Source organism: Oncorhynchus kisutch, linkage group LG17 (genome assembly GCF_002021735.2).
Source record: "Oncorhynchus kisutch isolate 150728-3 linkage group LG17, Okis_V2, whole genome shotgun sequence".
NCBI lineage: Eukaryota > Metazoa > Chordata > Actinopteri > Salmoniformes > Salmonidae > Oncorhynchus > Oncorhynchus kisutch.
This window is the reverse complement of record NC_034190.2, coordinates 42,690,420-42,717,424: the sequence shown is the minus strand read 5'-3', so window position 1 is coordinate 42,717,424 and position 27,005 is coordinate 42,690,420. Positions and strand designations below refer to the sequence as shown.

The 27,005-nt window shown below is 42.0% G+C and overlaps 1 protein-coding gene across 2 annotated transcripts in view; it reads right to left on the bottom strand.

Annotated features, from left to right (window-relative positions):
- Positions 1-7,174: 7,174 nt before the first annotated feature.
- The window catches only part of cgnb (cingulin b), a 53,526-nt gene continuing 33,695 nt past the window's right edge, over positions 7,175-27,005 (bottom strand). For both annotated transcript variants that reach the window (XM_020505827.2, XM_020505826.2), the window contains exons 5-20: positions 24,584-24,708; positions 24,117-24,255; positions 23,537-23,749; positions 20,508-20,656; positions 17,409-17,529; positions 15,555-15,767; positions 15,370-15,456; positions 14,873-15,121; positions 14,549-14,719; positions 13,896-14,057; positions 13,556-13,645; positions 13,364-13,447; positions 13,122-13,240; positions 12,824-12,932; positions 10,001-10,161; positions 7,175-8,877 (exon numbers count right to left, since the gene is read on the bottom strand). In XM_020505827.2, coding sequence (XP_020361416.1) covers positions 8,745-8,877; positions 10,001-10,161; positions 12,824-12,932; positions 13,122-13,240; positions 13,364-13,447; positions 13,556-13,645; positions 13,896-14,057; positions 14,549-14,719; positions 14,873-15,121; positions 15,370-15,456; positions 15,555-15,767; positions 17,409-17,529; positions 20,508-20,656; positions 23,537-23,749; positions 24,117-24,255; positions 24,584-24,708 — 2,325 coding nt within the window. In that variant the 3' untranslated portion in view covers positions 7,175-8,744. The remainder of the gene's footprint in view (positions 8,878-10,000; positions 10,162-12,823; positions 12,933-13,121; positions 13,241-13,363; positions 13,448-13,555; positions 13,646-13,895; positions 14,058-14,548; positions 14,720-14,872; positions 15,122-15,369; positions 15,457-15,554; positions 15,768-17,408; positions 17,530-20,507; positions 20,657-23,536; positions 23,750-24,116; positions 24,256-24,583; positions 24,709-27,005) is intronic.

Here is a 27,005-nt window from a genome sequence, read left to right as displayed (position 1 = left end):
CGGGCAAAACTCCCCCACCCCCAAACGTAAGTGTAGGTGAATGGATGATCTCCGCATGTGTGGTTCCCACCGTGAAGCATGGAGGCGGCGGTGTAATGGTGCTTTGCTGGTGACACTGTCAGTGATTTATTTAGAATTCAAGGCACACTTAACCATCATGGCTACCATAGCATTCTGCAGCGATACGCCATCCCATCTGGTTTGCCCTTAATGGGACTATCATTTGTTTTTCAACAGGACAATGACCCAAAACACACCTTCAGGCTGTGTACGGGCTATTTTACCAAGGAGGAGAGTGATGAGTGCTGCATCAGATCAGACCTCCACAATCACCTGACCTCAACCCAACTGAGATGGTTTTGGATGAGTTGGACCGCAGGTATAAGGAAAAGCAGTCAACAACTACTCAACATATGTGGGAACCCCTACAAGAATGTTGGAAAAGCATTCCTCATGAAGTTGGTTGAGAGAATGCCAAGTGTGTGCAATGCTGTCAACAAGGCAAAGGGTGGCTACTTTGAAGAATCTCAAATACAACATATATATTGGTATGTTTAACACTTTTGGTTACTACATGATTCCATATGTGTTATTTCATAGTTTTGATGTCTTCACTATTATTCTACTATCTAGAAAATAAAGAAAAACCTTTAAAATGAGTAGGTGTGTCAAAACCTTTGACACACCTACTCATTTTATATATATATATAAAAACTCTCTCTCCTGACAATGGATACAATCAATTATACTTGGGGAAATTCAGAGCCACATTGACTAATCCCATCTATACAAATTCTGGTTATGGAAACAAAATTAACTCATCATCATACACTATTTTCAACAATCCCAAAATGTTAGCATTGCTGCTTACATTAGAGGAACTTCTTATATGACAACTCAGCATTAAAATATGCTCTCAGTCACAGGTTAACACGATTACTGATATATGAAGTCAATATCAAAGACCATTGTCTCCTTGTCTAAGAGCAATCAAACATTTAAATACTTTGAAGAGAATAACTGTAATTGAAAATCTCTCACCACTACTACAATAATAAGTACCTTTACATCTAATTCACAAGTTAACACTATTACTGTAATACAAACAGCAAGCAAACAACGCTTTATATAGAAACACACCAGAGCTCTACTTTAAAAATTGTGTCAGCACACTAGTCTGGAGTAGCTTTACCTCTACCTGTCTCACAAGCCCACATGCCACCCATTTTCAATGTACCTGTATCAGAGCAGTTGTCCGTGGGCCTTCCTGACGATGATCTGACTGTGGCGACTGTGTGTCTGTCGGTGTGTGAGAAACTCAGTATGGGAACCTACTGTAGCATGGGAACCTACCGTCTTGCCTTGCATGGAAGGGCGAGGCTCAGTCACCAGCCCAGCCCTATTCCACCAGCCTATGCAGCTCCCACCTACAACCCAGACATGACTAGCTCCCCCTACAGGGAGAAGAATGACGGTGCACTGGTGAACACAGTAGATGGGAGAAGAAATAGCCAGCCTCTTAAGGATCGGTGTCCCACCCTCAGGACGGTTGAGCTAACGTGCACTAACATGATTAGCATGAAGTAACAACACAATTTCCCAGGACATATACATCTTATTTGGGCAGAAAGCTTAAGGAATGTAACTGCACTGTCCAATTTACAGTAGCTATTACAGTGAAAACATACCATGCTATTGTTTGAGGGGAGTGCACAGATATGTACTTGAAAATGTATATATTGACTAATTAGGAACATTTGGGCAGACTTGAAACATTTTGAACAGAAATGGTCCATTTTTACAAAATTGAAAGAAGAAAAAAAGGGTCCTATCCTTAATAGGATTTAACGTGGTTATAGACTGGCCATATTCAGATTGGCCTGGTAAAGATATTGATGTGAAGGAGTGAATAGGTGCCTTTGTTTGAGAGCGTCTGTGTCTCTTAAAACAAGCTGTAAATTGGGTCGTTAGGCTATTTTCAGTTGTTATACCTGGTAAAGGAAGAGTTCAAACGTGATCAAATCAAAGGTGTTCCATCGCTACATGGTGGCAGTGGTACCGCCATGGTGCAGAATGTGGTTCTGTTACATACGTGATTAATGAAGCATATTTATATAATAGCCCTCTGTCGTGAGAGATGTGCAGTGTAAACAGGACTGTGCAAGGAAAAAAAAAAATCACAGGGTCCAAGAATGTGTACCAGTATGTGAATTTAATTAGGACTGTCTATGCGTGTGCATGAGTTTTCCTTTGTCTCCGAGTCGATGTTGAACTTTCCATTCCTGCATGTCTGTGTGTTTAAGCATTTTATCACTTGTTAATATTTTAGCTGACTACACTCAACATCCGACTACATTGAGTCGCTGTCAGTCGATAATTGTAAATATTCCCATTCTTTAATGCTTTCCTTGTACCTGTTTGTCCTGTGTAAATGAAAGCTTTTCTTTGGATGCTGAAATCCGTAGTTCAGAAGACAAACGGCACGTAGAAATATGTTCAACCATTTATTCAGCAATAAATAATATTTAAATATTATCGAATGACCCCCTAAAGTAATCGTATCATGCAAATGAATTCGATGTAGAATGTTAATCTTGGCACGTGACCATATGCCACGTAGCAGTGTAGACCCAGCCACCCTAAAGAAGCACCGCCGAGTGCTATCACTGAACTCTATGACAAGCGTAATCATCTGTTGCCTTCATTAAATATCTACTATACGCAACCTAAAGCATCCAGCCAACCACCTGTGCTAAAATGCACTGACTTTTAATACCAAAGCAATGCTATTGACTGGAGGCTGAATGCTGATGTACCGAACTATATAAGGCATGTTACTCTCAGATGAACATCACTTTTGGAATAAATAAAAAATCTCCTTGGCCCCACGAATTTAAGTGTGGATGCAGGGACAGATGGAGAAGCCGTCAAAGCAGCGCAGATGCGAAATGAATGGCTGCGTATAGCTCAGGAGATACCCCGCAGCATTAGCAGAGACGGAGCTGTGGGGGAAAACCAGTATCTCGCCTGACGTGACCAGCGGTCGCCATTGCAGGTAGCGTAACATGGAAGACAGGACAGAATGCAGCGCTAGTTTGAGCAATGATAGCTGGCCTACCTTTACCCTTCCCATTAGTTTGGGAATGCTTTACTAACAATGTGAACATGCGAGTGGCCATAATTCAATAAAAAAAAATCGCGACATCATGCAATTATTAAAGATACATGAATATGAATTGCATTCCCCAACCGTAAAATACATAGAGAAAGCCACAAGCAGCTGCTTCTAAATAAAAATAATTGTACGAGCCAAAACGCCCTTCCCTCAACATGAATTTTTTGTTGTTGCATAGAGTGAGGGTGATAGGTAACCTTTTGTCATTGCCCGAAGATTGCAATTTTGATGCCCATGAAGCGGGAAAAGCTGTCATCTTAGTGTATGAGGATATATATTGTACCTATGCAAAGTAGCTAATGGTCCACTGGCTGACAGAATCATGATCATATAGCAATACTGCAGGAACTCCGGTAGGTTTCGCAATCCTCAGAATAAATCAATTGTAGCAGTAGAGGATCAGAGTGAAGAAAGGATCCATTGAGGAGCAGTAGCAGTGCAGAATTAGCAGCGTTGACGAAGGAACCAGAGCCGTGATCTAGTATCTTGTCATTGGTTACCAGCTTCAATGTTGGACAGAGGTTCGCCGGGTGCTGCCCGTGCTCAGCATACAGGCAGCATAACATGAAGATAAAGCAGTGTTAATTCTGGTGATGACAATGTTCCACATGTGAGAGGCCATAATGCAAACAGAATTTAAGAGATCATGCAAAATAAAAAAGGGAAGGAACATTTAGTGTATTCAGACTGAGGAACGCCTAGCCATCATATGGACCGCCTCTGGAAAAGAGTCATGTAAACCCAACACCGTTGCCTTAACATGAACTCAAACTTGTGCTACCGAGAAAGAGGAGAGCTACTCTGATATGCATGTTCGTTCCTTCTCCGTAGGCCATGAAGAGTAGGCAGGCAGATGGATTCTTGAGCAGACTGCATGCTGAAGGGTCCTGACGCCCAATATGAACTGAATCCCTGCTATTTGAGCCTGATAAGGCATCATTTGCCTGACTGAAATTGGAATAGAAAACAGCCGCCATTGTACAGAGAGAAGACCATACAGTAGACTGCTGCAGAGCGGGACAGCTCAGCCATGATCTACCATCACATGGTAATAATGTATGTTTTATGCTAACAAACTGAAATTGCTCAACAGTAGCAGATGCATCTTCAGCATGCACAGTGAGAGTGACCGATTAATCCAAACCTAGACCTACAAATAGTCTACTTGAGCTAAAGTCTCATGTCTACCCCATAGATTACTAGATAAGCTTGCATATAAGAGTGTCTGAATAATCTCTAACAGAGCTTTCCATAAGAGTCAATGAACGCTTGACCGCCAACACTGATCGCCCTGTGGGTTTTTAGCAAGCACACCACATGCTACTGTAGGCAATGCTAGTATCAACAGCCCATTCAACACGCTGAACCTATAGTAAGCCTTGATTAGTCATCGAACAGCTATACGTGTCAGCTTCCCCACTAAGGTCCAGGGTGATAAAATATGCTAGTCATAAAAAGATCCAGTAAATGTTTATCCGCCGACAGATTAACGCCATTCGAGTAGCACAAGATATCACGCAACTTGACTGCTGAACATTTCATGTATCGCCCACACGTTTGAACCAGGACAAGTTGGTAGATATGAGTCAGGCTCAGTGAGCTGCATCAGGATATAAGATGCCTGCACACGCACTGTACAAGCATGCATGATGAACGCACATAAACTTGCTTTCTACTCTCCTAAAATGATGTGTTATCGTACTGCAATGCTCCAGCATATGCTAGCATATGATGTCGTTTAGTACCTTGAGTGTGGCTGAGGTGCACCCATGACCAGCTCGGAAACCGGATTGCACAGGGGAGAAGGTACGGTGGGATTCGAAATGGTCGGTAATCTGTTTATTAACTTGGCTTTCGAAGACTTTAGAAAAGGCAGGGCACGATATAGGTCTATAACAGTTTTGGTCTAGTGTGTCACCCCCTTTGAAGGGGGGGGGGGGGGGGATGACCGCGACAGCTTTCCAATCTTTAGGGATCTAGAAAGACAGGGTCCAGATTGTCTAGCCCAGCTGATTTGTACAGGTCCAGGTTTTGCAGCTCTTTCAGGACATCTGCTATCTGGATTTGGGTGAAGGAGAAGCTGGGGAGGCTTGGGCAATAGCTGCAGGGGTTGCAGAGCTGTTGGCCGGTGTTGGGGTAGCCAGGAGGAAAGCATGACCAGCCGTAGAGAAATGCTTATTGAAATTCTTGATTATCGGTGGTGACAGTGTTACCTAGCCTCAGTGCAGTGGTTAGCTGGCAGGAGCTGCTCTTGTTCGTCAAGGACTTTAGGTGTTCAGAGTTATAGCTAGTTATAGCTACAGGATGCAAATTTCTGTTTGAAAAAGCTAGCCTTTGCTTTCCTGACTGACTGCGTGTATTGGTTCCTGACTTCCCTGAACAGTTTCATATTGCGGGGGCTAATTCAATGCTATTGCAGTCCTCCACAGGATGTTTTTGTGCTGGTCGAGGGCAGTCAGGTCTGGAGTGAAGCAAGGGCTATATCTGTTCCTGGTTCTACATTTTTTGAAAGGGGCATGCCTATTTAAGATGGTGAGGAAATTACTTTTAAAGAACAACCAGGCATCCTCGACTGACGGGATGAGGTCAATATATTTCCAGGATACCCAGGCTAAGTCGATTAGAAAGGCCTGCGCGCAGAAGTGTTTTAGGGAGTGTTCGACAGTGATGAGGGGTGATCATTTGACCGCGGACCCATAGTGGATGCAGGCAATGATCACAGATCCTGATTGAAAACAGCAGTTTTCAATTTGGAGGGCAAGATGGCCAGGATAATATCTGAGGGTGCCCATGTTTATGGATTTAGGGTTGGACCTGGTGGGTTCCTTGATAATTTGTGTGAAATTGAGGGCATCTAGCTTAGATTGTAGGACGGCCGGGGTGCTAAGCATATCCCAGTTTAGGTCACCTAACAGAACAAACTCTGAAGATATGTGAATTGATTGCCCCTCATCTATGGTGTCCAGGGCACAGCTGGGAGCTAAGGGGGGGTCTATAACAGGCAGCAACAGTGAGACTTATTTCTGGAGAGAGTCATTTTTAAAATGAGTAGCTCGAACTGTTTGGGCATAGACCTGGAAAGTATGACAACTTTGCAAGCCATCTCTGCAGTAGATTGCAACTCCTCCCCCTTTGGCAGTTCTATCTTGATGGAAAATGTTAATAGTTGGGGATGGAAATCTCAATCATTGGTGGCCTTACAAATCCAGGATTCAGACACAGCAAGGACATCAGGGTTGGCTGAGTGTGCTAAAGCAGTGAGTAAAACTAATTTAGGGAGGCTTCTGATGTTAACATGCATGAAACCAAGGCTTTTTCGGTTACAGAAGTCAACAAATGACAGTGCCTGGGGACTAAACTAAAACAATGATAACTATCCTAAACAAGAATATACAAGACATATTGACATTTGAGAGACAAAGCGAGGCATAAAGCAATCACAGGTGTTGATTGGGAGAGTTAGCTAAGACAACAACAGATAAAATGACGAATGGGCAGAGAGGGTCAGTTAACTACACACAGGGACCGAGTTCGAGGCTGGGGCCAACAGATAAACAAAGAATAAACAAAATAGAGTACTGTGATCAATGAACAGTCCAGCAGGCATCAGCTATGTAGCAAAGTGATCATAGGGTCCAGTGAACAGCAATAGATGAAACAGGGAAGCCGCTGGGTATTCGTTACTACTTAGCAAGCGGGAGACGCAGCGGTTAAAGTTAGCAGGCTGAGGCTAAGTAGAAGCGCCTGCTCCGATGTCCGGCAATGACCGGTTGGAGGCACAGCGGATGTCGTTACGTCTGCAGACCAGTCATGGTGGAACAGCGGAGCCTCGTGTTGACAAAAGGGTCCAGGCCAGTTGGCGAAAGAGGTATTGCGGTTGTAGTAATTTTCGTTTGCTAGCCGGGAGATGTGCCTGGCTCGCGGCTATCTTGGTGTAGCAGTGCAGCCATCTAATTAAAATTAATTACACTTTATGGACAAATAACTTGTGGTCACATCCACACAAAGTCCAACATTTATTTGAAATACCAAAGTGTCAAAATACTGGTAAAACTCAAGCATATTTCTACCACATCAAATGTTACAATAAACTGTAAAAACTTCATAACCTGGGCAAAGTTGCCCCAGAAAGACAACTGAAAACTACCACATTCAAAGTAAAAATCTCAGCAAATGTACTTAAGGGAGAAAAGTTCATTGTACATTCACTAAAAAGGCAGGCATAATGAGAAGAAATGTACTATTGCACTTCCAATCATATGATTACTCTGTTGGTAGGAAAGCAGATTCAAGCACTGACAAGTTACTCTTGAAATAACTTGTAGCTGCATCTGAAGGAAACATACAAACGACAATAGTAGCAACTACAGCATCAGTATTAATAAATAACCACTACAATTACAGAAATAATTTTAAGGCATTCGAGTGAAAACATTTGCACAGACCAACAAGATAAATACTTGAAACATAAAATAAGGAACATGATAGAGAAAGGCTATTAAGAAGGGTGAGAGGTAATGGAAAGAATAGAGATGGAGTGGGATTCACCCACGATTCAAACCATTGTGCATGTAGTGGATTGTCATATATCTGATGTATAAAGAAGGAAGAGTAGGATAGTGTAAGCCCCAGAAAAGTACACAGCCCTCACAGTACAGTCAAAAGTCAAAATAACCACAAAGAATACCAAAACCAAAGGAAGGTGAATGTGAGCACCTGCATCGACCACTTGAAGCCACTGTACAATAAAGTACAGCTTAACATGCCCATGTAAATACAACAACATTGTACCGAAAATAACTCAACTGTCATAAGTGACCAATATGTTTGCCACCTTTTGGTTTGAGAGTAGCATGTATCTCTTTGGTCGCTCTGTGTTGTCTCTCTATTCATGCGTGTTTTGTCCTAGATTTTTTATTTGATTTTTAATCCCAGCCCCCGACTCCGCAGGAGGCCTTTTGCCATTTGGTAGGCCGTCATTGTAAGTAAGACTTTGTTCTTAACGGACTTTCCTAGTTAAATAAAATAAAAAAGTATCAGTATCAGAAGAGAGATTGCGTGTGAACACGCATGTGCATGTGAAAAGGCTTGCCAAGAATTTAAACTACGTACTGCATTGAAACACTTTTTCTGCTGTGTTAATATCCCACCACAAGTCAGTGTAAAGGTGCTGTAAAACACTCAAGCAAGTATTTTTAGAAAACATCAAAGTCAAGTTGAGGCACAGCAAAACCCTGTGATTCCAAGTTCATGTGTGTCCCAAATGGCACCCTATTCCCTATACAGTGCACTACTTTTGACCAGAGTTCTTTGGGCCCTTGGTTTAGTCAATCTACAAAATCTCATATTTTAACTGACAAAAGAAAAGGAAATTATGGTGCCAGGATGACAGTTGATTGTACTGGCAACCAACCTCTGACACAGCAATCTAGTTCTCATAAAACCAGAAAAATAACTGCAAGTCAATTTCGTAGTGCTTGGCATGTTAGCTACTTCATGTAGAGTCCTGAGTACCTCCCTCTAACCAGTTATATTTGAATCTATTAATTTAATATGAAAAAATCTCTCCCTAGCAGTTGGTGGTATGTAATTGTCCCTCAGTGAGGATGGAGGCGATGCTGTTGTCGTAAAAACCGTCCTCGTCCTCAGAACTGAGGTTGGAGGCTCCCAGGACAGGTCGACGCGTCTGATACACCTTCCGCCTGAGAGTGAACAAGACACGGTTGTCATTGACTGTAGTTGTTACTAAAAAGGGACACAGTTCCTACTGAATGTACTGGAATTAGAGTATTTTTTTGTTGTTCCCTGAACCATTCCAATGTCTAATGCATTTCAAAAGAGGACTAAAACAAGAAATAGGTATTTCTCAATTTGAGCAGGTTTGAGCAGCGGGCTGAGTGACATTGAAGCACCACCTGCTGGCCCCCGAGGGGTTTGACAACACTGGTGAAGGTGTCTGTACAGGAGTGTGGACTATAATACATAATCATATCTGGCATAACTGGTATAATAACTGGTATGACAAGATGCAACGCTGTACAGAACAATCATATGGGTATGGGATACTAGAGAATACATTTGGTGTATACTGCTAGTATGTACTGTAGATAGATGTGTCAGAGAGGGAACTCACTTTAGCTCACTCTCCAGTGCTGTGGCTTTTGCCTGCAGATACTAAGGAATTTATTTGTGAAGGAATTTATTTGTGTGTATACACACACACACACACACACACACACACACACACACACACACACACACACACACACACATAGAAGTGAGTTCCCTGAAGTGGGAACCCTGATAAATATAAAAATATATATATATAAAAATATAAATAAAAATATGTATTATAATCCACACTCCTGTACAGACACCTTCACCAGTGTTATATATATAAAAAAATATATATAAAAAAAAAATATATATATATATATATATATATATATATAAAAAAATATATATAAAAAAAATATATATATTTTTTTTAAATAAAAAATAATAAATAAATATAATTTAATAAATATAAATATCTTAAATATATATAAATATATATATAAATATATATAAATAAATATATATAAATATATATATATATAAATATATATATATAAATATATATATAAATATATATATATAAATATATATAAATATAAATATAAATATATATAAATATAAATATATATAAATATAAATATAAATATATATATAAAATATATATATAAATATAAAAAAATATATATATTTTTATATATATATATATATATATATAAAAATATATATATATTTTTATCAGGGAACTGATATAAATATCAGGGAACTCACTTCTCAGACTCCAGTGCTGTGACTTTGGCCTGCAGTGCTTCCTGCAGCTCCTGCTGCTCCTCCAGGTCCCTAAGAGCCTTCCTGCGGACCCCCTCTAGTCGTTCCACCTCGCCTTCGCTCTCGTCCAGCTGACGCTTCAGGGCCTTCACACGCAGGGACAGCTGGGGACAGAGGTGGACAGGTGGTTAGGATAGTGTAGCACCTAGAGTTTAGGATACGGTCACACAGCACAAGGGACCAAGGGAAGGTACACGGTCAGCAGGACACAGCAAGTCCGCTATTAAATGCATAGAAAAGACAACGTCCTGAAGAAAATGTGTGCTTGCTTGACTTGAAGTATTTATGGTATGTAGTTGTAGAGTGAGGAGACAATAGGAATCTCCACCAAAAACCAGCTAGTTCTCTGTCATTGCATTCATTTTCATGTTATAGTATACTATGTATGTACATAGACGTGAATGTACTAAGTGATAATCAATGAGGGGCTGTGTTCCCTGGAAATCAATGAACATGGAAGGTGTGCTCCATGACGCGCTAGCTTTCAAAAGCAACTCAAACATACAGTAGAACATGTAAGAACTATAGCCATTGAATTCTACCGTGTGTTATAGGGAAATAATGAACGTTCAAGAATGCCCTTCAAGCCAAGCAAAAACTGTATGAAATAATAAAAATAAATGCCATTTAGCAGACACTTTTATCCAAAGCGACTTAGTTATGGGTGTATACATGTTACATAATGGTGGTCCCAGGAATCGAACCCACTATCCCGGCATTGCAACCGCCATACTCTGCCAACTGAGCTACAGAGGACCAACCGTATCCATTAACATGTACCTGTTCTAGTTGCTCAGCATGCTGGTTCCTCTCAAACCGTTGTGCATGAAGCGGATTGTCACAAATATCTGATGTATACAGCAGGAAGAGTAGGAAAGTGTAAGCCCCAGAAAAGTATATAACCCTTTGTTACAGTTCAGTTAAAAGTAAAAATAACCATAAAGAATACCAAAACCAAAGGAAGGTGAATGTGAGCACCTGCATCTACCACCTGAAGCCACTGTACGATAAAGTACAGCTTAACATGCCCAAGTAGATACAACAACATTGCACAGAAAATTACTAAACCGTTAAACACAAGTGACCAATACGTTTGTCACTTTTTGGTTTGAGAGTAGCATGTATCAGAAGGAAGAGTGCATGTGTGTGAACACATACAGTACCAGTCAAAAGTTGAATGTGTAGGTGTGTCCAGAGTTTTTATTTTTACTATTTTCTACATTGTAGAATAATAATGAAGACATCAAAACTATGAAATAACATGTGACAATCATGTAGTGACCAAAAATCCCTGTTAAATCAGAATATATTTAATATTTGAGATTCTTCAAAGTAGCCACCCTTTGCCTTGATGACAGCTTTGCACATTCTTGGCATTCTCTCAACCAGCTTCATGAGGTAGTCTGCTGGAATGTATTTCAATTAACAGGTGTGCCTTGTTAAAAGTTCATTTGTGGAATTTCTTTCCTTCTTAGTGTGTTTGAGCCAATCAGTTGTGTTGTGACAAGGTAGGGGTGGTATACAGAAGATATCCCTTTGATAAAATACCAAGAACAGCTCAAATAAGTAAAGAGAAACAGTCCATCATTACTTTAAGACATGAAGGTCAATCAATACGGAACATTTAAAAAAAAAAACGTTAAAAGCTCTCATGAGGACTGTCATGGTCGAATTACAGCAAAGAAACTACTTTAAAGGACACCAATAACAAGACACTTGCTAGGGCCAAGAAACACAAGCAATGGACATTAGACCGGTGGAAATCTGTCCTTTGGTCTGATGAGTTAGAATTCAAAGCACGCTTAACCAGCATGGCTAACACAGCATTCTGCAGCGATACACCATCCCATCTGGTTTGTGCTTAGTGGGACTATCATTTGTTTTTCAACAGGACAATGACCCAACACACCTCCAGGCTGTGTTGGGGCTATTTGACCAAGGAGTGATGAGTGCTGCATCATTAGACCTAGCCTCCACAATCACCTGACTTCAACCCATTTGAGATGGTTTGGGATGAGTTGCTAAAGCAGCCAACAAGTGCTTAGCATATGGGGGAACTCTTTCAAGACTGTTAGAAAAGCATTCCAGGTGAAGCTGGTTGAGAGAATGCCAAAAGTGTGCAAAGCTGGTCATCAAGGCACATGGTGGCTAATTTGAACAATATAAAATATATTTTGATTTAACACTTTTTTGGTTACTACATGATTACATATATGTTATTTCATAGTTGATGTCTTAACACTATTATTCGACAATGTAAAAATTAAGAAACTCTTGAATGAGTCCAAACTTTTGAGTGGTACTGTATGTGCATTTGAAGAAGCTTGCCAAGATTTCAAACTATGTACTGCATTGAAAACACTATTATTCCTGCTGTGTTACTATCACACCAAAATTGTCATCAGTGTAAAGGTGCTGAAAATCGAATTCAACAATGATGTTTTCAATTCGACTTTTGCTTTCAAAAGCAGCTCAAACACAGAACATGTAAAAATTATAGCCATTGAATTTTACCGTGTGTTATAGGGAAATAATGCACACTTGAATGCCCTTCAAGCCAATCAGAAACAAGTATTCAACAATGCCATGGTATAAAATAATAATATGCCATTTATCAGACTATTTTCTCCAAAGCAACTTACAGTTATGCGTGTAAACACTTCACATACTGGTGGTCCCGGGAATTGAACCCACAATTCTGGCGTTGCAAGTTCCATGCTCTACCAACTGAGCTACAGAGGACCACCAGTATCCATTAACATGTACCTGGTCTCGTTGCTCAGCGTGCTGGTTCCTCTCCTGGTCCAGAGTGACGATTATTTCCTTCAGCTTTCTCTCTACTCTCCTCTGGGAGGCCTGGATACTCAGCTTCTCTCTGAACACGGAAACATATCATTACACACAATATTCATTCTATTCAGATCAACTATAGTATCCACAAAGCCAGGACTACTTCTAGTTAAAATGATGGTGCGTGTCATGTTAGTACTTCATGTATACATAGTACTTGAGCAGTTACACATCATGGCAGTTACACATCACATCAAGTATAGCATGTACACACCTCTCTTCACTGTGTAGCCTCTCCTCCAGCTCCTGCACTTTACCCTCTAACAAAGTCATTCCAGTGGAGGGACGGGACTGTGTCTCCATGTCTGCCACACGGGACCTCAACTCTTTCACCTGAGGAGAGCGCGTTGGCATATCAAGATGTGTTTGAGCAAAAATGTTTTTGAGGGTGATGAAACTTAGAATTAGGCATTTTCTGTTACATAAAATGTTGGATATGAAAAGTGAAATCTATACCTGTCTCTCTAGGACACTCTTATCCATCTCCAGGTCGTGTACGGTTGAGCGCTCCTTCATCAGGTCTCCACGCAGCTGGTCAATCTGAGAGAGAATGGAAGAAAGAGAATAAGCAAACATTGAGTGACTTAGTCTGTATGGAAATCAGTACCTGCTTGTGTGTATTCAAGTGTGTGTATTGAAGTACAGTACCTGTTCTCGACTGCGTGCAACACGATCATTGAGAAGCTCCACGCTGCTCTTCTCCTCATCCAATTCAATTTCCATTGTCTTCACTTTGTCCTGACACACATCCATCCAAGTTGTAAACAAATTAGTTTGACCATGTCCTTTCAAGCTTTCCTCCCCTTCCCAACATCATATACTCCATGCTGATAGTCCAAGGCTTAGAAGTCTTTCACATACAATTCCCAAAGCTCTCAGAAGAACCCTTGACCTCTAACCTCCATTTCTCAGACATACAGTATTTCCACACCTATAATTCACCCCAAAATCTTTGACATTTAAAGGTAATGACCTTTGACCCCCTCACCTCCAGGCCTCTGAGTTCCCTGTTGCGGTCCGTCTGAGAGCTCCTCTCAGAGTCCAGTTCGCTTTCCAGATGTTTGAGGCGGCTGCTGAGCAGGTCTCTCTCCAGCTGGGCGCTGTCCCTCTCCTCCCCACACACCAGCAGCTCTTTCTTCAAACGAGAAACCTGGACCACGGAACAGGGATGGAGTCAGTGGTTCAACATTTGGAAAGGGGACATAATATTCCCAATATATTGATAAGCCATGTAAGGATCACCTCAGGTTTGTCTCATCAACTAACTCCCTTCATACCGTATCTTTATATTTTCTTTCTTCTCTTCCCTCAAATCCTTTTATTCTCCTTCCTGCTTCCTCTCTAAAATACACCTGCAAACTCTCTCTCCACTGTTTACTCCTTTCTCTGTATCTGAACACCATCTTCCTGTCCTTTCCTTTCCTTTGCTCTGCTCTCCCTCCCCTCATCCTGAAGGGTCTTTAGGTTGGCCTGGGGCCTCTGTAGTTCAGCCAATCTGTCCTTTGCCTCTCCCTACTCTGTCTCTTCCTCCCCCTCTCTCACCACAGTGTCTTCAGGTTGGCCTGGGCCCTCTGCAGTCCAGCCAGTCTGTCCTTTCTCGCTCCCTACTCTCCTCCCCCCCCCGCTCTCTCCCTCTCTCACCTCTTCCTGCAGTGTCTTCAAGTTGGCCTGGGCCCTCTGCAGTTCAGCCAGTCGGTCTTTGCCCTGCCGCTGGGCATCCTGTAGGTCTCTCCTGGAGCGCTCCCTGTATTCATCCATCTGGCTCTGCAGGGCCTGCACCGACTGACGGGAGTCCCCCAGCATCACCTCCATCTGACAGGTAGAGAAAGGGTGGGTGGAAAGGGCATGGATGGGAAAGAAGGATTGTCAATTCAGTTTTAAAGCAACCCAAAATCCATACCAAGGGCAATAGAAAATAAATGCATAAAAAAGCAGATGCGCGCACACACACACGCAATGCCGCACCTCCTTGCTAATCTTCTCCAGGGCCCGGTCTAACAGTCTCTTCTGCTCCTCCAGGTCACTCTTGCCCTTGCGCAGCGCATCTCTCTCCAGATCTCTCTCCTCCAGCCGTTGGCCCAGCTCATCCCTGTCCTTGCCCAGACGGGAGGCTCCTCGCCTGGCTTCCTCCAGTTGGGACCTCAGGGAGCGGTTCTCATCTTCCAGTGCCTGCTCAGCCTCCGAGCTCTGGGGCACGCTGGAGTGAAGCCTCGTCTGTGGAACAGAAAAATACTCCTAAATAAATGGGTGTGTGTATTTAGGTATACCTTAACGTAATAACAGATCAGAGAGTTTATGAATCCATGCATTACTGTGTAGTAATTATGTGTCCTTTTCTAAGATATAAAAGTCTCACACTTGCATTTGTGCCTAGAGGTGTAGCTTATGTTTGCCGAGTGTTACTCCTGTGTGTTTTTCCATAGCTATATACGCATGCTGCGGTTTTGGTAAGTGTATTTTACCATGAGAGTCAGTCTCTCTCTCAGCCTTGTGTTGGCTTCCTGAAGCTCCAGACTCCCCTGATCCAATGGTGAGGACCCACCTGACGACTAGAGACCGCGAGAGAGAGTTAAGAGTTGAACCTCACATCCATGATCCATCCCACACTCAGTCAAAGTTTAGTTATATCAAGTTGATGTCACCTCACCTGCTTTGCCTTCTCAAGTGCCATCTCGAACTCATCTTTCCCCTGCCGTGATTGGTCCTTCAGTCGGTCATTCTCTGACCTCAATTCAGACTCCCGTACTTGGCTAGCCCTCCTCAGGGCTTGAAGCTCCGCCTCCTTCTCATTTAGCTCAACCTTTTGTCTGTCGACCTCCGTGCGAGCCTGCTTGATATCATCATTACAACGCTGAAGATCCTTGGAAAAAGCAAATCGTGACCAAGATGAATGAAGAGGATGAGGAACAGGATGTGTGAAACTGCCTTTTGTGTGTGAGAGAATGAGTTAGAATGTGGGTGTATTAATTGTGTCAAGTGCCTTCAGAAAGTATTCATACCCCTTGACTTAATCCAAATTTTGTTGTGTTACAGCCTGAATTCAAAATGGATTAAAAAAAATATATATATAAAAAAATCAATTTAATCCATGTTTCTCAACCATCTACACACAATACCACATAATGACAAAATTAAAACATGTTAAAAATTTCAGCAAATGTATGGAAACTGAAATACAGAAATGTATTTTACATATGTATTCACACCCCAGAGTATATACTTTTTATTAGCACCTTTGGTAGCAATTTCTGGGTAAATCTCAAAGAGCTTTACACACCTGGATTGTGCAACATTTGCCTATTATTCCTTTCAAAAGTCTTCAAGCTCTGTCAAATTTGATGTTGATCATTGCTAGACAACCATTAAGTCACATTTTTTCACTTGCCCACTCAGGAACATTCACTGTGTTCTTGGTAAGCAACTCCAGTGTAGATTTGTCCTTGTGTTTCAGGTTATTGTCCTGCTGAAAGGTGAATTAATCTCCCAATGTCTTATGGGAAGCAGACTGAACCAGGTTTTCCTCTAGGATTTTGCCTGTGCTTAGCTCCATTCAGTAAATGTTTAATCCTGAAACTCCAGTCCATAACGATTACAAGCATATCCATAACATAATACAGCCACCACTATGCTTGAAAATATGGAGAGTGGTACTCAGTAATGTTTTGTATTTGCACCAAACATAACATTTTGTATTTAGGACAAAAATGTATTTGCTTTGCAACTGTAGTGCCTTGTTGCAAACAGGATGCATGTTTTGTAATAAAAAAATAAAAAATATTTTCCCTCTGTCAATTAGGATAGTATAGTGGCGTAACTACAATGTTCTTGATCAATCTTCAAATTTCCTCCTATCACAGCCATTAAACTCCGTAACTTTTAAAGTCACCATTGGCCTCATGGTGAAATCCCTGAGTGGTTTCCTTCCTCTACGGCAACGGAGTTAGGAAGGACACCTGTATCTTTGTAGTGCCTGGGTGTATTCATACACCATTCAAAGTGTAATTAATAACTTCCCCATGGTCAAAGTTGTATTCAATGTCTGCTGTTTTTAGTTTTACTCATCTACCAATAGGTGCCCTTCTTTGTGAGGCATTGGAAAAACACCCGTCTTTGTGGTTGAATCTGTGTTTAAAATTCACTGTTCAACTGAGGGACCTTACAGATAATTGCATGTGTTGGGTACAGAGATGAGGTAGTCATTCAAAAATCATGTTAAATACTATTATTGCACACAGATTGCATGCAAGTCATTATGTGCCTTAAGCCATTTTTTACTCCTGAACTTATTTAGGCTTGCTCTAAAAAGCATTCTACTTTGACATTATGGGGTAGGGTGTGTAGGCCAATGACAAAAAAACATTAAATTTAATCCATTTTAAATTCCAGTGGCAACACAACAAAACGTGGAAAAAGTAAAGCGGTGTGAATACTTTCGGAAGGCACTGTGTGTAAGAACGTGTGTATGCTTGATCTGTGACATTGTGACCATGAAGAAGCTTACCTCTGCATAAGAGTCTGCCTCGTCAAAGCCAGGCATCTGCTTCTTCATGGACATCAGTGAATCCTGAAGCTCCTTCAGCTCTCCCTCAAACTCTTCCTTCTCCAAACGTGCTCTCATGAGCCTACACAAACACAGAGCATGTACGATAACCATGTGAACACAACAACTAATGCACAACAAACAATGAACACTTTTTGAATCTTTTTAGCCTTCTAGGAATCTGAACAAATCTCAATACATTGAAAATTGTATCATCGTTCACTTCAATAGTTTAGATCATATGTCTGTTTATAACATAGTTGATATGATTTGTCAAGATGGCTTGATTAATAAAAATAGCTTGAGATTCATTTGAGAAGTTATAGAAATTGGTAAATAAATCTTGATTGATAATTTGCTCAGTAGATTGTAGTTAGTATTTATTCTTCTAATGATCAGATCAAAAGTCACTTTGGGCAGCATCAAAACTTGATACGAGCATGTTATTTGAGTGACGTGTTATTTGAGGAACAGAACTCAAGTTAAAGATTTGGCCCCATGAGACTAAACTATTCTACTCAAACCAAACAGTTTCTCGCTCACGTTGGGATAAAAAACAGGGATACTATATTTTTAAAGGCACATGTATTAAAGGGAGGGAATAGAAGAACATTTAACATTTCTGGTCAGAACCCAAGCCACTGGACACATTACAGTTTCAACAAAAAATTTAAGTATCAAATGCAATCCCAAAAAAAATAAAAAAAATAAAAGGTGTGACCATCGGCAAACATCTTAGGAAAGTGTGACAATGCTAACTCAGGTGTTTCGAAACAGACTCCTATTAAAATTAAAATACTCGGGAGCAAACGGTCTCCCTTTAGCAGGGCTGGGAATTTCCAGGGACCATACAATATTATCACAATGCTTAGGTGCCGATACGATATGTATTGAGATTAGCATGACTCATGATTCTATATGTACTACAATTCGATACTCTGATTTTGTTGCAATTTTATGTTACAAACATAGTGCTTACTATGTCTGCTGCAGAGAGAGCGAGCATGAAGAAATTTGTTTTGATCAGTCCTGGAAACAAAAGTGCTGAAAACATGTGCTCACTACTTAAAAGATGGAGAACAAGCTATAGGATGAAAATTACAGGTGTTTTGGAGCAGGTACAGCAGACTAGCGCTAGCTGAAAAGATACTTTCAAATCAAATTTTATTTGTCACATGCACCGAATACAAAAAGGTATTCACCTTACAGTGAAATGTTTACAAGGTCTTAACCAGCAATGCAATTAAGAAAAAAAAAGAAAAAAGAAAAACAAATAATTAAAGAGCAGCAGTAAAATAACAATAGCGAGGCTATATACAGGGGGTACTGGTACAGAGTCAATGTGCGGGGGCACCGGTTAGTCAAGGTAATATATACATGTGGGTAGAGTTACTAAGGGGGGGGGGGGGGGGGGGGGGCAATATGCAAGTAGTCTGGGTAGCCATTTGATTAAATGTTCAGTAGTCTGATGGCTTGGGGGTAGAAGCTGTTTAGAAGCCTCTTGGACCTGGACTTGCCCTCTGGTACCACTTGCAGTGCGGTAGCGGAGAGAAAAGTCTGACTAGGGTGGCTGGTGTTTGACAATTTTTAGGGCCTTCCTCTGACACCGCCTGGTATAGAGGTCCTGGATGGCAGGAAGCTTGGCCCCAGTGATGTACTGGGCTGTACGCACTACCCTCTGTAGTGCCTTGCGGTCGGAGGCCGAGCATTTGCCATACCAGGCAGTGATGCAATCCATCAGGATGCTCTCGATGGTGCAGCTGCAGAAACTTTTGAGGATCTGAGGACCCATGCCAAATCTTTTTAGCCTCCTGAGGGGGAATAGGTGTTGTCGTGCCCTCTTCACCTTGGTGTGCTCGGACCATGTTAGTTTGTTGGTGATGTGGACACCAAGGAACTTGAAGCTCTCAACCTGCTCCAACTGCAGCCCCGTCGATGAGAATGGGGGAGTGGTCAGTCCCTTTTTCCCTGTAGTCCACAATCCTCTCCTTTGTATTAATCACGTTGAGGGAGAGGTTGTTGTCCTGGCACTACACGGCCAGGTCTCTGACCTCCTCCTTATATGCGGTCTCATCGTTGTAGGTGATCAAACCTACCACTGTTGTGTCATCGGCAAACTTAATGATGGTGTTAGAGTCGTGCCTGGTCGTGCAGTCATGAGTGAACAGGGAGTACAGGAGGGGGCTGAGCACGCACCCGAGGAGCCCCCGTGATAAGGATCTGTGCGGCGGCTGTGTTGTTACGTACCCTTACCACCTGGGGGTAGCCTGTCAGGAAGTCCAGAATCCGGTAGCAGGTGTTTAGTCCCAGGGTCCTTTGCTTAGTGATGAGCTTTGAGGGCACAAATGGTGTTGACCGCTGAGCTGTAGTCAATGAATTGCATTCTCACATAGGTGTTCCTTTTGTCCAGGTGTGAAAGTGCAGTGTGGAGTGCAATAGAGATTGCATCATCTGTGGCTCTGTTGGGACGGTATGCAAATTGGAGTGGGTCTAGGGTTTCTGGGATAATGGTGTTGATGTGAGCCATGACCAGCCTTTCTAAGCACTTCATGGCTACAGACATGAGTGCTACGGGTCGGTAGTCATTTAGGGAGGGCAAGGCAGGCACCACCAAAATCAGTACTCTTTAGCAATCATATGTGTAAGTTTGCCTTAGAACAGTGTTTCCCAACCCTGGTCCTCAAGTACCCCCAACATTACACATTTGTATTGTAACTCTGGACAAGCACACGTGATTCAACTTCTCAACTAATCATGAAATTCCCAATGAGTTCAATGAGGTGTGTTTGTCAAGGGCTACAACGAAACTATGTAATGTTGGGGGTATTTGAGGACCAGGGTTGGTAAACACTGCCTTAGAATACCAGGTAAGGGGCTGCCACTGATAAGGTGCCACAATCTATCTGGTATTTTGGATCATAGGTCAAGACAATAGAAAACTGACCTGACAAAGACTACTAGTTTAAAGCTAATATGAAGACGACTTCATAGGTGTAGAGACGTGTATGAGGCACCATTGATATACTACAGCCAATGAAATAATTATATTGAGGCACTCACTCCTGCTTGGTGCTGTGAAGCTCCTCTGTGGTGGTTTCCAGCTGCTTCCTCCACTGGCCTCCCTGGTCCCTGCAGCTCTCTAGCTCCTCCTCCAGGCAGAGCATGGCATCATTCACCCTCTGCCTCTCCTCCTCAATCTGCTGCTGGGACTAACACATAGCAGGGAGAGATCAGACATATGGTACACATACATGCAGCTGAAGGTCAGAAGTTTACATACACCTTATCCAAATACATTTAAACTCAGTTTCCCACAATCTCTGAGTTTCCCACAATGTAATCCTAGTCAAAATGTTTTGGGTAGACTTCCACAAGCTTCCCACATTAAGTTGGATGAATTTTGGCCCCTTCTTCCTGACAGAGCTGGTGTAACTGAATTAGGTTTGTAGGCCTCCTTGCTCGCACACACTTTCAGTTCTGCCCACATATTTTCTATTGGATTGAAGTCAGGGCTTTGTGATGGCCACTCCAATACCTTTAATTTGTTGTCTTTAAGCCATTTTGCCACAACTTTGGAAGTATGCTTGGGGTCATTGTACATTTGGAAAACCCATTTGATGTCTTGAGATGTTGCTTCAATATATCCACAATTTTCCTCCCTCAAGATGCTATCTATTTTGTGAAGTGCACCAGTCCCTCCTGCAGCAAAGCAACCCCACAACATGATGCTGCCACCCCCGTGCTTCACGGTTGGGATGGTGTTCTTCGGCTTGCAAGCCTCCCCCTTTTTCCTCCAAATATAACGATGGTCATTATGGCCAAACAGTTCTATTTTTGTTTTATCAGACCAGAGGACATTTCTCCAAAAAATACAATCTTTGTCCCCATGTGCAGTTACAACCCGTAGTTTGGCTTTTTAATGGCGGTTTTGGAGCAGTGGCTTCTTCTTTGCTGAGCGGCATTTCAGGTTATGTCAATATAGGACTCGTTTTACTGTGGATAGATACTTTTGTACCTGTTGTTTCCTCCAGCATCTTCACAAGGTCCTTTGCTGTTGTTCTGGAATTGATTTGCACTTTTCGCACCTAAATCTCTAGGAGACAGAACACATCTCCTTTGTGAGCGGTATGATGGCTGTGTAGTCCCATGGTGTTTATACTTTCATTCTATTGTTTGTACAGATGAACGTGGTACCTCCAGGTGTTTGGAAATTGCTCCCAAGGATGAACCAAACTTGTGGAGGTCTACAATTAATTTTCTGATGTCTTGAGTTTCCCACGATGTCAAGCAAAGAGGCACTGAGTTTGAAGGTAGGCCTTGAAATACATCCACAGGTACACCTCCAATTGACTCAAATTATGTCAATTAGCATATAAGAAGCTTCTAAAGCCATGACATCATTTTCTGGAATTTTCCAAGCTGTTTAAAGGTGCAGTCAACTTCCTGTATGTAAACTTCTGACCCACTGGAATTGTGATACAGTAAATTATAAGTGAAATAATCTGTAAACAATAATAATCTGTAAACAATTTTTGGAAGAATGACTTGTGTCATGCACAAAGTAGACGTCCTATATGACTTGCCAAAACCATAGCTTGTTAACAAGACATTTGTGGAGTGGAAAAACAAGTTTTAATGACTCCAACCTAAGTTTATGTACATTTGACTTCCACTGTACATACAGTGCATTCGGAAAGTATTCAGACCCCTTGACCTTTTCCACATGTTTTTACGTTACAGCCTAAAATGGATTAAACGGTTTTAAATACTCTCTCGGAGCTCTACGAACAATTTCTTCGACCTCATGGCTTGGTTTTTGATCTGACAGAGTCTCTTTCCAAATCATGTCCAAGCAATTGAATTAACCACAGGTGAACTCCAAGTTGAATAAACACTAAGGATTATCAATGGAAACAGGATGCGCCTGAGCTCAATTTAAGTTTCATAGTAAAAGGTCTGAATACTTATGTAAGTAAGGTTTCTGTTTTTTATTTGTAATACATTTGAAAAATGTCATTATGGGGCATTCTGTGTAGATTGATGAGGATTTTTTTTTTTCAGTTTCAGTTTGTTTGGGAAAATGTCAAGGGGTCCGACTACGTTCTGAATGCACTGCACATACACCACAGGAGGTTGGTGGCACCTTCATCGGGGAGGACGGGCTCGTGGGAATGTCTGGAGCAGCCAGTGGAATAGTATAAAATGCGTCAAACATGGTTTCATGTGTTTGATGCCATTCCATTTGCTCCGTTCCAGCAATTATTATGAGCCTTCCTCCCCTGATACATACAGACAGACATAAATAAACCAGTCCCTGTTTCTCAGGGACCTCCAACCAATGCATATACTGTGTTGTTCCATTTCAGCACTACCATACCGGATTTAACTAATGAAGGGGTACATTAGGATTGGATGGCAAAACACTGAACATTTGACATATGAAGAGTTAATTTCCAAAACGCTATATCCACCAATTTCTCATGTGTTTTTTCATCAGAAATGATTTCTTATGGGTACCTTCATGTGTGTGTAAATTATTACTGTTCTGTTTTTTTTATCCATAGATTCTTTTGGGACAAAACGTTATATATCCGTTGTTTAGCTGGAATGTAATGTTTGTATCCTGTATATTCACAGTGATATGTGGTTGTCTCACCTAGCCATCTTAAGACGAATGCACTTCATGTTTATTGCTCTGGATAAGAACATCTGCTAATGACTAACATTTCAAATGTAAATGTTTTAAATACAGATCTCATATTACTGTATTGAATATATATATATATTTTTTTAATAGTGATGTCACAAATTTATACTTTGTACAGTTCATTAATTTCATTGTTATATTTGACCGTGTAAAAACTAGCGTACTACTTATTTCTCTGAGAGCGAGGCGGATGTCAAGTGATAGATTTAAAACAAATACATGTCTGTCATTGAACAACCCCATGCCATGCTTAGATAGTTTTTTCGCTCACTAATCTCTCAACAGCTTTAAACAATAAAAGCTAATTTACCAAGATTTCTGAAAATGGATATATAGCATTTTGGAATGAAACTTCCACACAAACACAAACCAACGTATCCACCTGTGACACCTGTTCCATGGTGCTTCTCAGGGTTTCCATGTCCTGGCTGTACTGCTCCCTGAGGGCCTCCATCTCCTGGTCGTGGCTCCCCACCTCTTCCTTCAGTGCCCCCTTCAGGGCCGTCAGCGCTCTCTCCCTCTGACGCAGTACCTCCTCCTGACGCTGGCGCAACATTGCCGCCTCCGCCAGGTCCGCCTGCAACGACATCACATCCTGCAAGGGAGAGAGAGAGAGAGTGTGTAAATAGCACTGAATGACTGCCGTTCATCACCTTGGAGTTCATAAAATGCCCCCAAACAATGTAAAGCACTTTGAGGAGTGCAACATAAATGCAAGACATCATCATCATCATTGGGGCGGCAGGTAGCCTAATGGTTAGTAACCGAAAGGGCCAGTAACCGAAAGGTTGCTAGATCGAATCCCCGAGCTGACAAGGTACAAATCTGTTGTTCTGCCCCTGAACAAGGCAGTTAACCCACTGTTCCTAGGCCATCATTGTAAATAAGAATGTTAACTGGCTAGTTAAATAAAAGGTTAAAAAATAAATATATATATATTTTTTTAATCATCCTTGCCGTACCGTCTGCAGTGACATGGAGTCGGTTTGTGGTGTGTTCTCTGGCATTCCCCTCAGCTCCTCCTGAAGCTCAGCCAGCTGGTCTTCCTGTTGACGCACCCGAGACTCTGCCCCCTCTCTGGCCATCCGCAGCTGGGTCAACCTGGTAGGAAAGACAGAAATCAATACCCCAATCAATATACTCATTAACATGTCAGTCAATTAGACAATCCATCAACCGAACAATTAAAGAAGCAGGAGATTAATGGGCTGCTTAAAGGTGCAATCCATAGGTTGTTTATATTCTGACAACAAAATTTAGAATAAATACATACGATGACTTTTGGGGGTCTTAACACACGTGCACTGCAAATGCACACAGATTCCAGACACAGATTAAACCTAGTCTATTTAAAAGTGCATTTTAGTCCAGGGCTAGGCCTAATCTGTGACAAGCAAAACCGGCCATAGGTGTGTGAAGCCTAGCTTACTCTTCTTGGGCCATCTGTAGTTCGGTTTTGTTGCGGTCCAGTTGTTCCTGAAGCTGGTGGTTCTCATTCAGACACTGCTCCAACTCCTTCTTCAGATTCTCATGAGACCCTTGTTTAGGAGGAACCTGTGAGGAGACATTTCAATGTACATACAACTGCACCTACTATATATTGTACGGCATTCAGTGGTGTACTCAGGTAGCCTAGTGGTTAGCGCATTAGGCCAGTAACCGTTGTTGGATCAAATCCCCTGATCTGACAAGGTAAAAATATGTCGTTTTGTCTCTAAGCAAGGCAGTTAACCCACTGTTCCCCGGGCGCCGAAGACGTGGATGTCGATTAAGGCAGCCCTCTGTACCTCTGAATCAGAGACTGACTAGGTATCCCCCTTTCAATCTACAATTCACTACCCCATCAGAAATGCATAGAAACCTGCATTCAACACTACATTGTTGGCAACAAATAAATTGATACAGATTGGCATCAATGTTACCGCCAAAGCGCAGTATCTACAATATACACCATCAAATAGTGCTAGGGGGTGTCATTCACAGGTTGGTGGCACCTTAATTGGTGAGCCCGTGCTTGTGGTAATGGCTGGAGCGGAATAAGTGGAATGGTATCAAACATGGTTTCTATGCGTTTCATGCATGGCAGTCACGTGAAACTGTATAATGGCTCTGCGTCCCAAATAGCACCCTATAAAGTGCACTACTCTTGACCAGGGCCCACAGTAGGGTACCATGTAGGGAATAGATTGGCATTTGGAACACAGACTGGATGTTGCTCAGTGACAATACGGATGAGGGTAAAGTTTTGCCCTGCGGAACTAACATTCCTCTGACAATTTCCTCTCACATATTATCAGTGATAGATTATGGTCTGTGCTGCAGAGATTATGCTCTCCTCAAGGCAACTGGCAAATCACTTTGTTTTGGTTTTATCTGTTTGTAAAGAGGGGTAATGTAGAGTTGAATTGACTATGAACTGGACAGTAGAAATAATATAATTTAGCCAATGGACAGGCCAGTTAACTGCTAGCTATATCCTTGAGGGAAATCTATAAATAAATAGTACATTCAATATTGAATATCATACAAATTAGATAACAGGTGTTCCTTCTGGCTGTAGGAGGCACGCACACACACCACCTGCTTCAAGTAACCCAACACACCAGCTTGTGTTCCACCACACAGGTAGCAGAGAAACTCTATATATGTCTGCTATTTCACTGATACCAGTATACCATTTAACACTGCCCTAGAGCCAGCCAAAACAATCTACTGATGTTCAGAGAGCACTTAAACACTGAGTTGAACCAACAATCATATCTAGTAGAGTGAAGAGAACACGTTATACTATATTTGTACTAGGATTGTCCAAATCTCTGGCTGCCTATACTGTATGCTTAAGCAGAATTAATAGCTTGGATACCATTAGTAATACTTTAAGAAATGTTGATACACTACTTGATCAAAAGTATGTGGAGACCTGCTCCATCGAACATCTCATTCCAAAATCATGGGCATTACTATGGAGTTGGTCCCCCCTTTGCTGCTAGAAAAAGCCTCCACTCTTCTGGGAAGACTTCCACTAGTTGTTGGAACAATCCTGTGGGGGTAAGGGGTGGGGGACTTGCTTCCATTCAGCCACAAGAGCATTAGTGAGGTTGTGCACCAATGTTGGGCAATTAGCCCTGGCTCGCAGTCGGCGTTCCAAATCATCCCAAAGGTGTTCAATGGGGTTGAGGTCAGGAATCTGTGCAGGCCAGTCAAGTTCTTCTACACCGATCTCAACAAACATTTTTGTATGGACCTTGCTTTGGGCACGGGGCATTGTCATGCTGAAACAGGAAAGGGCCTTCCACAAACTATTGCCAAAGTCGGAAGCACAGAATCGTCTAGAATGTTATTGTATGCTGTAGGATTAAGATTTCCCCTCACTGGAATTTAGGGGCCAAGCCCAAACCATGAAGAAACAACCCCAGACTATTTTTCATCCTCCAAACTTTGCAGTGGGGCAGGTTGCGTTCTCCTGTCATCCGCCAAACCCAGGTTAGTCCGTCGGACTAACGCGTTTCCACTGCGCCAGAGTCCAATGGCAGCAAGCTTTACACTACTCCAGCCGACACTTGGCATTCAGATGTTGATCTTAAGACTTGTGTGCGTGCGGCTGCTCGGCCAAGGATACCCATTTAACGAGGCTCCTGACGAACAGTTATTCTGCTGACTTGCTTCCGGAGGCAGTTTGGAACTCGATAGTGATTGTTGCAACTGAGGACAGACGATTTTTACGCCCTTCAGCAACCTGCGGACCCATTCTGTGAGCTTGGCTGAGCCGAGAAGTGTTGCTCCTAGACATTTCCCCTTAACAATAACAGCACTTGCAGTTGACCGGGGCAGCTCTAACAGGGCAGAAATTT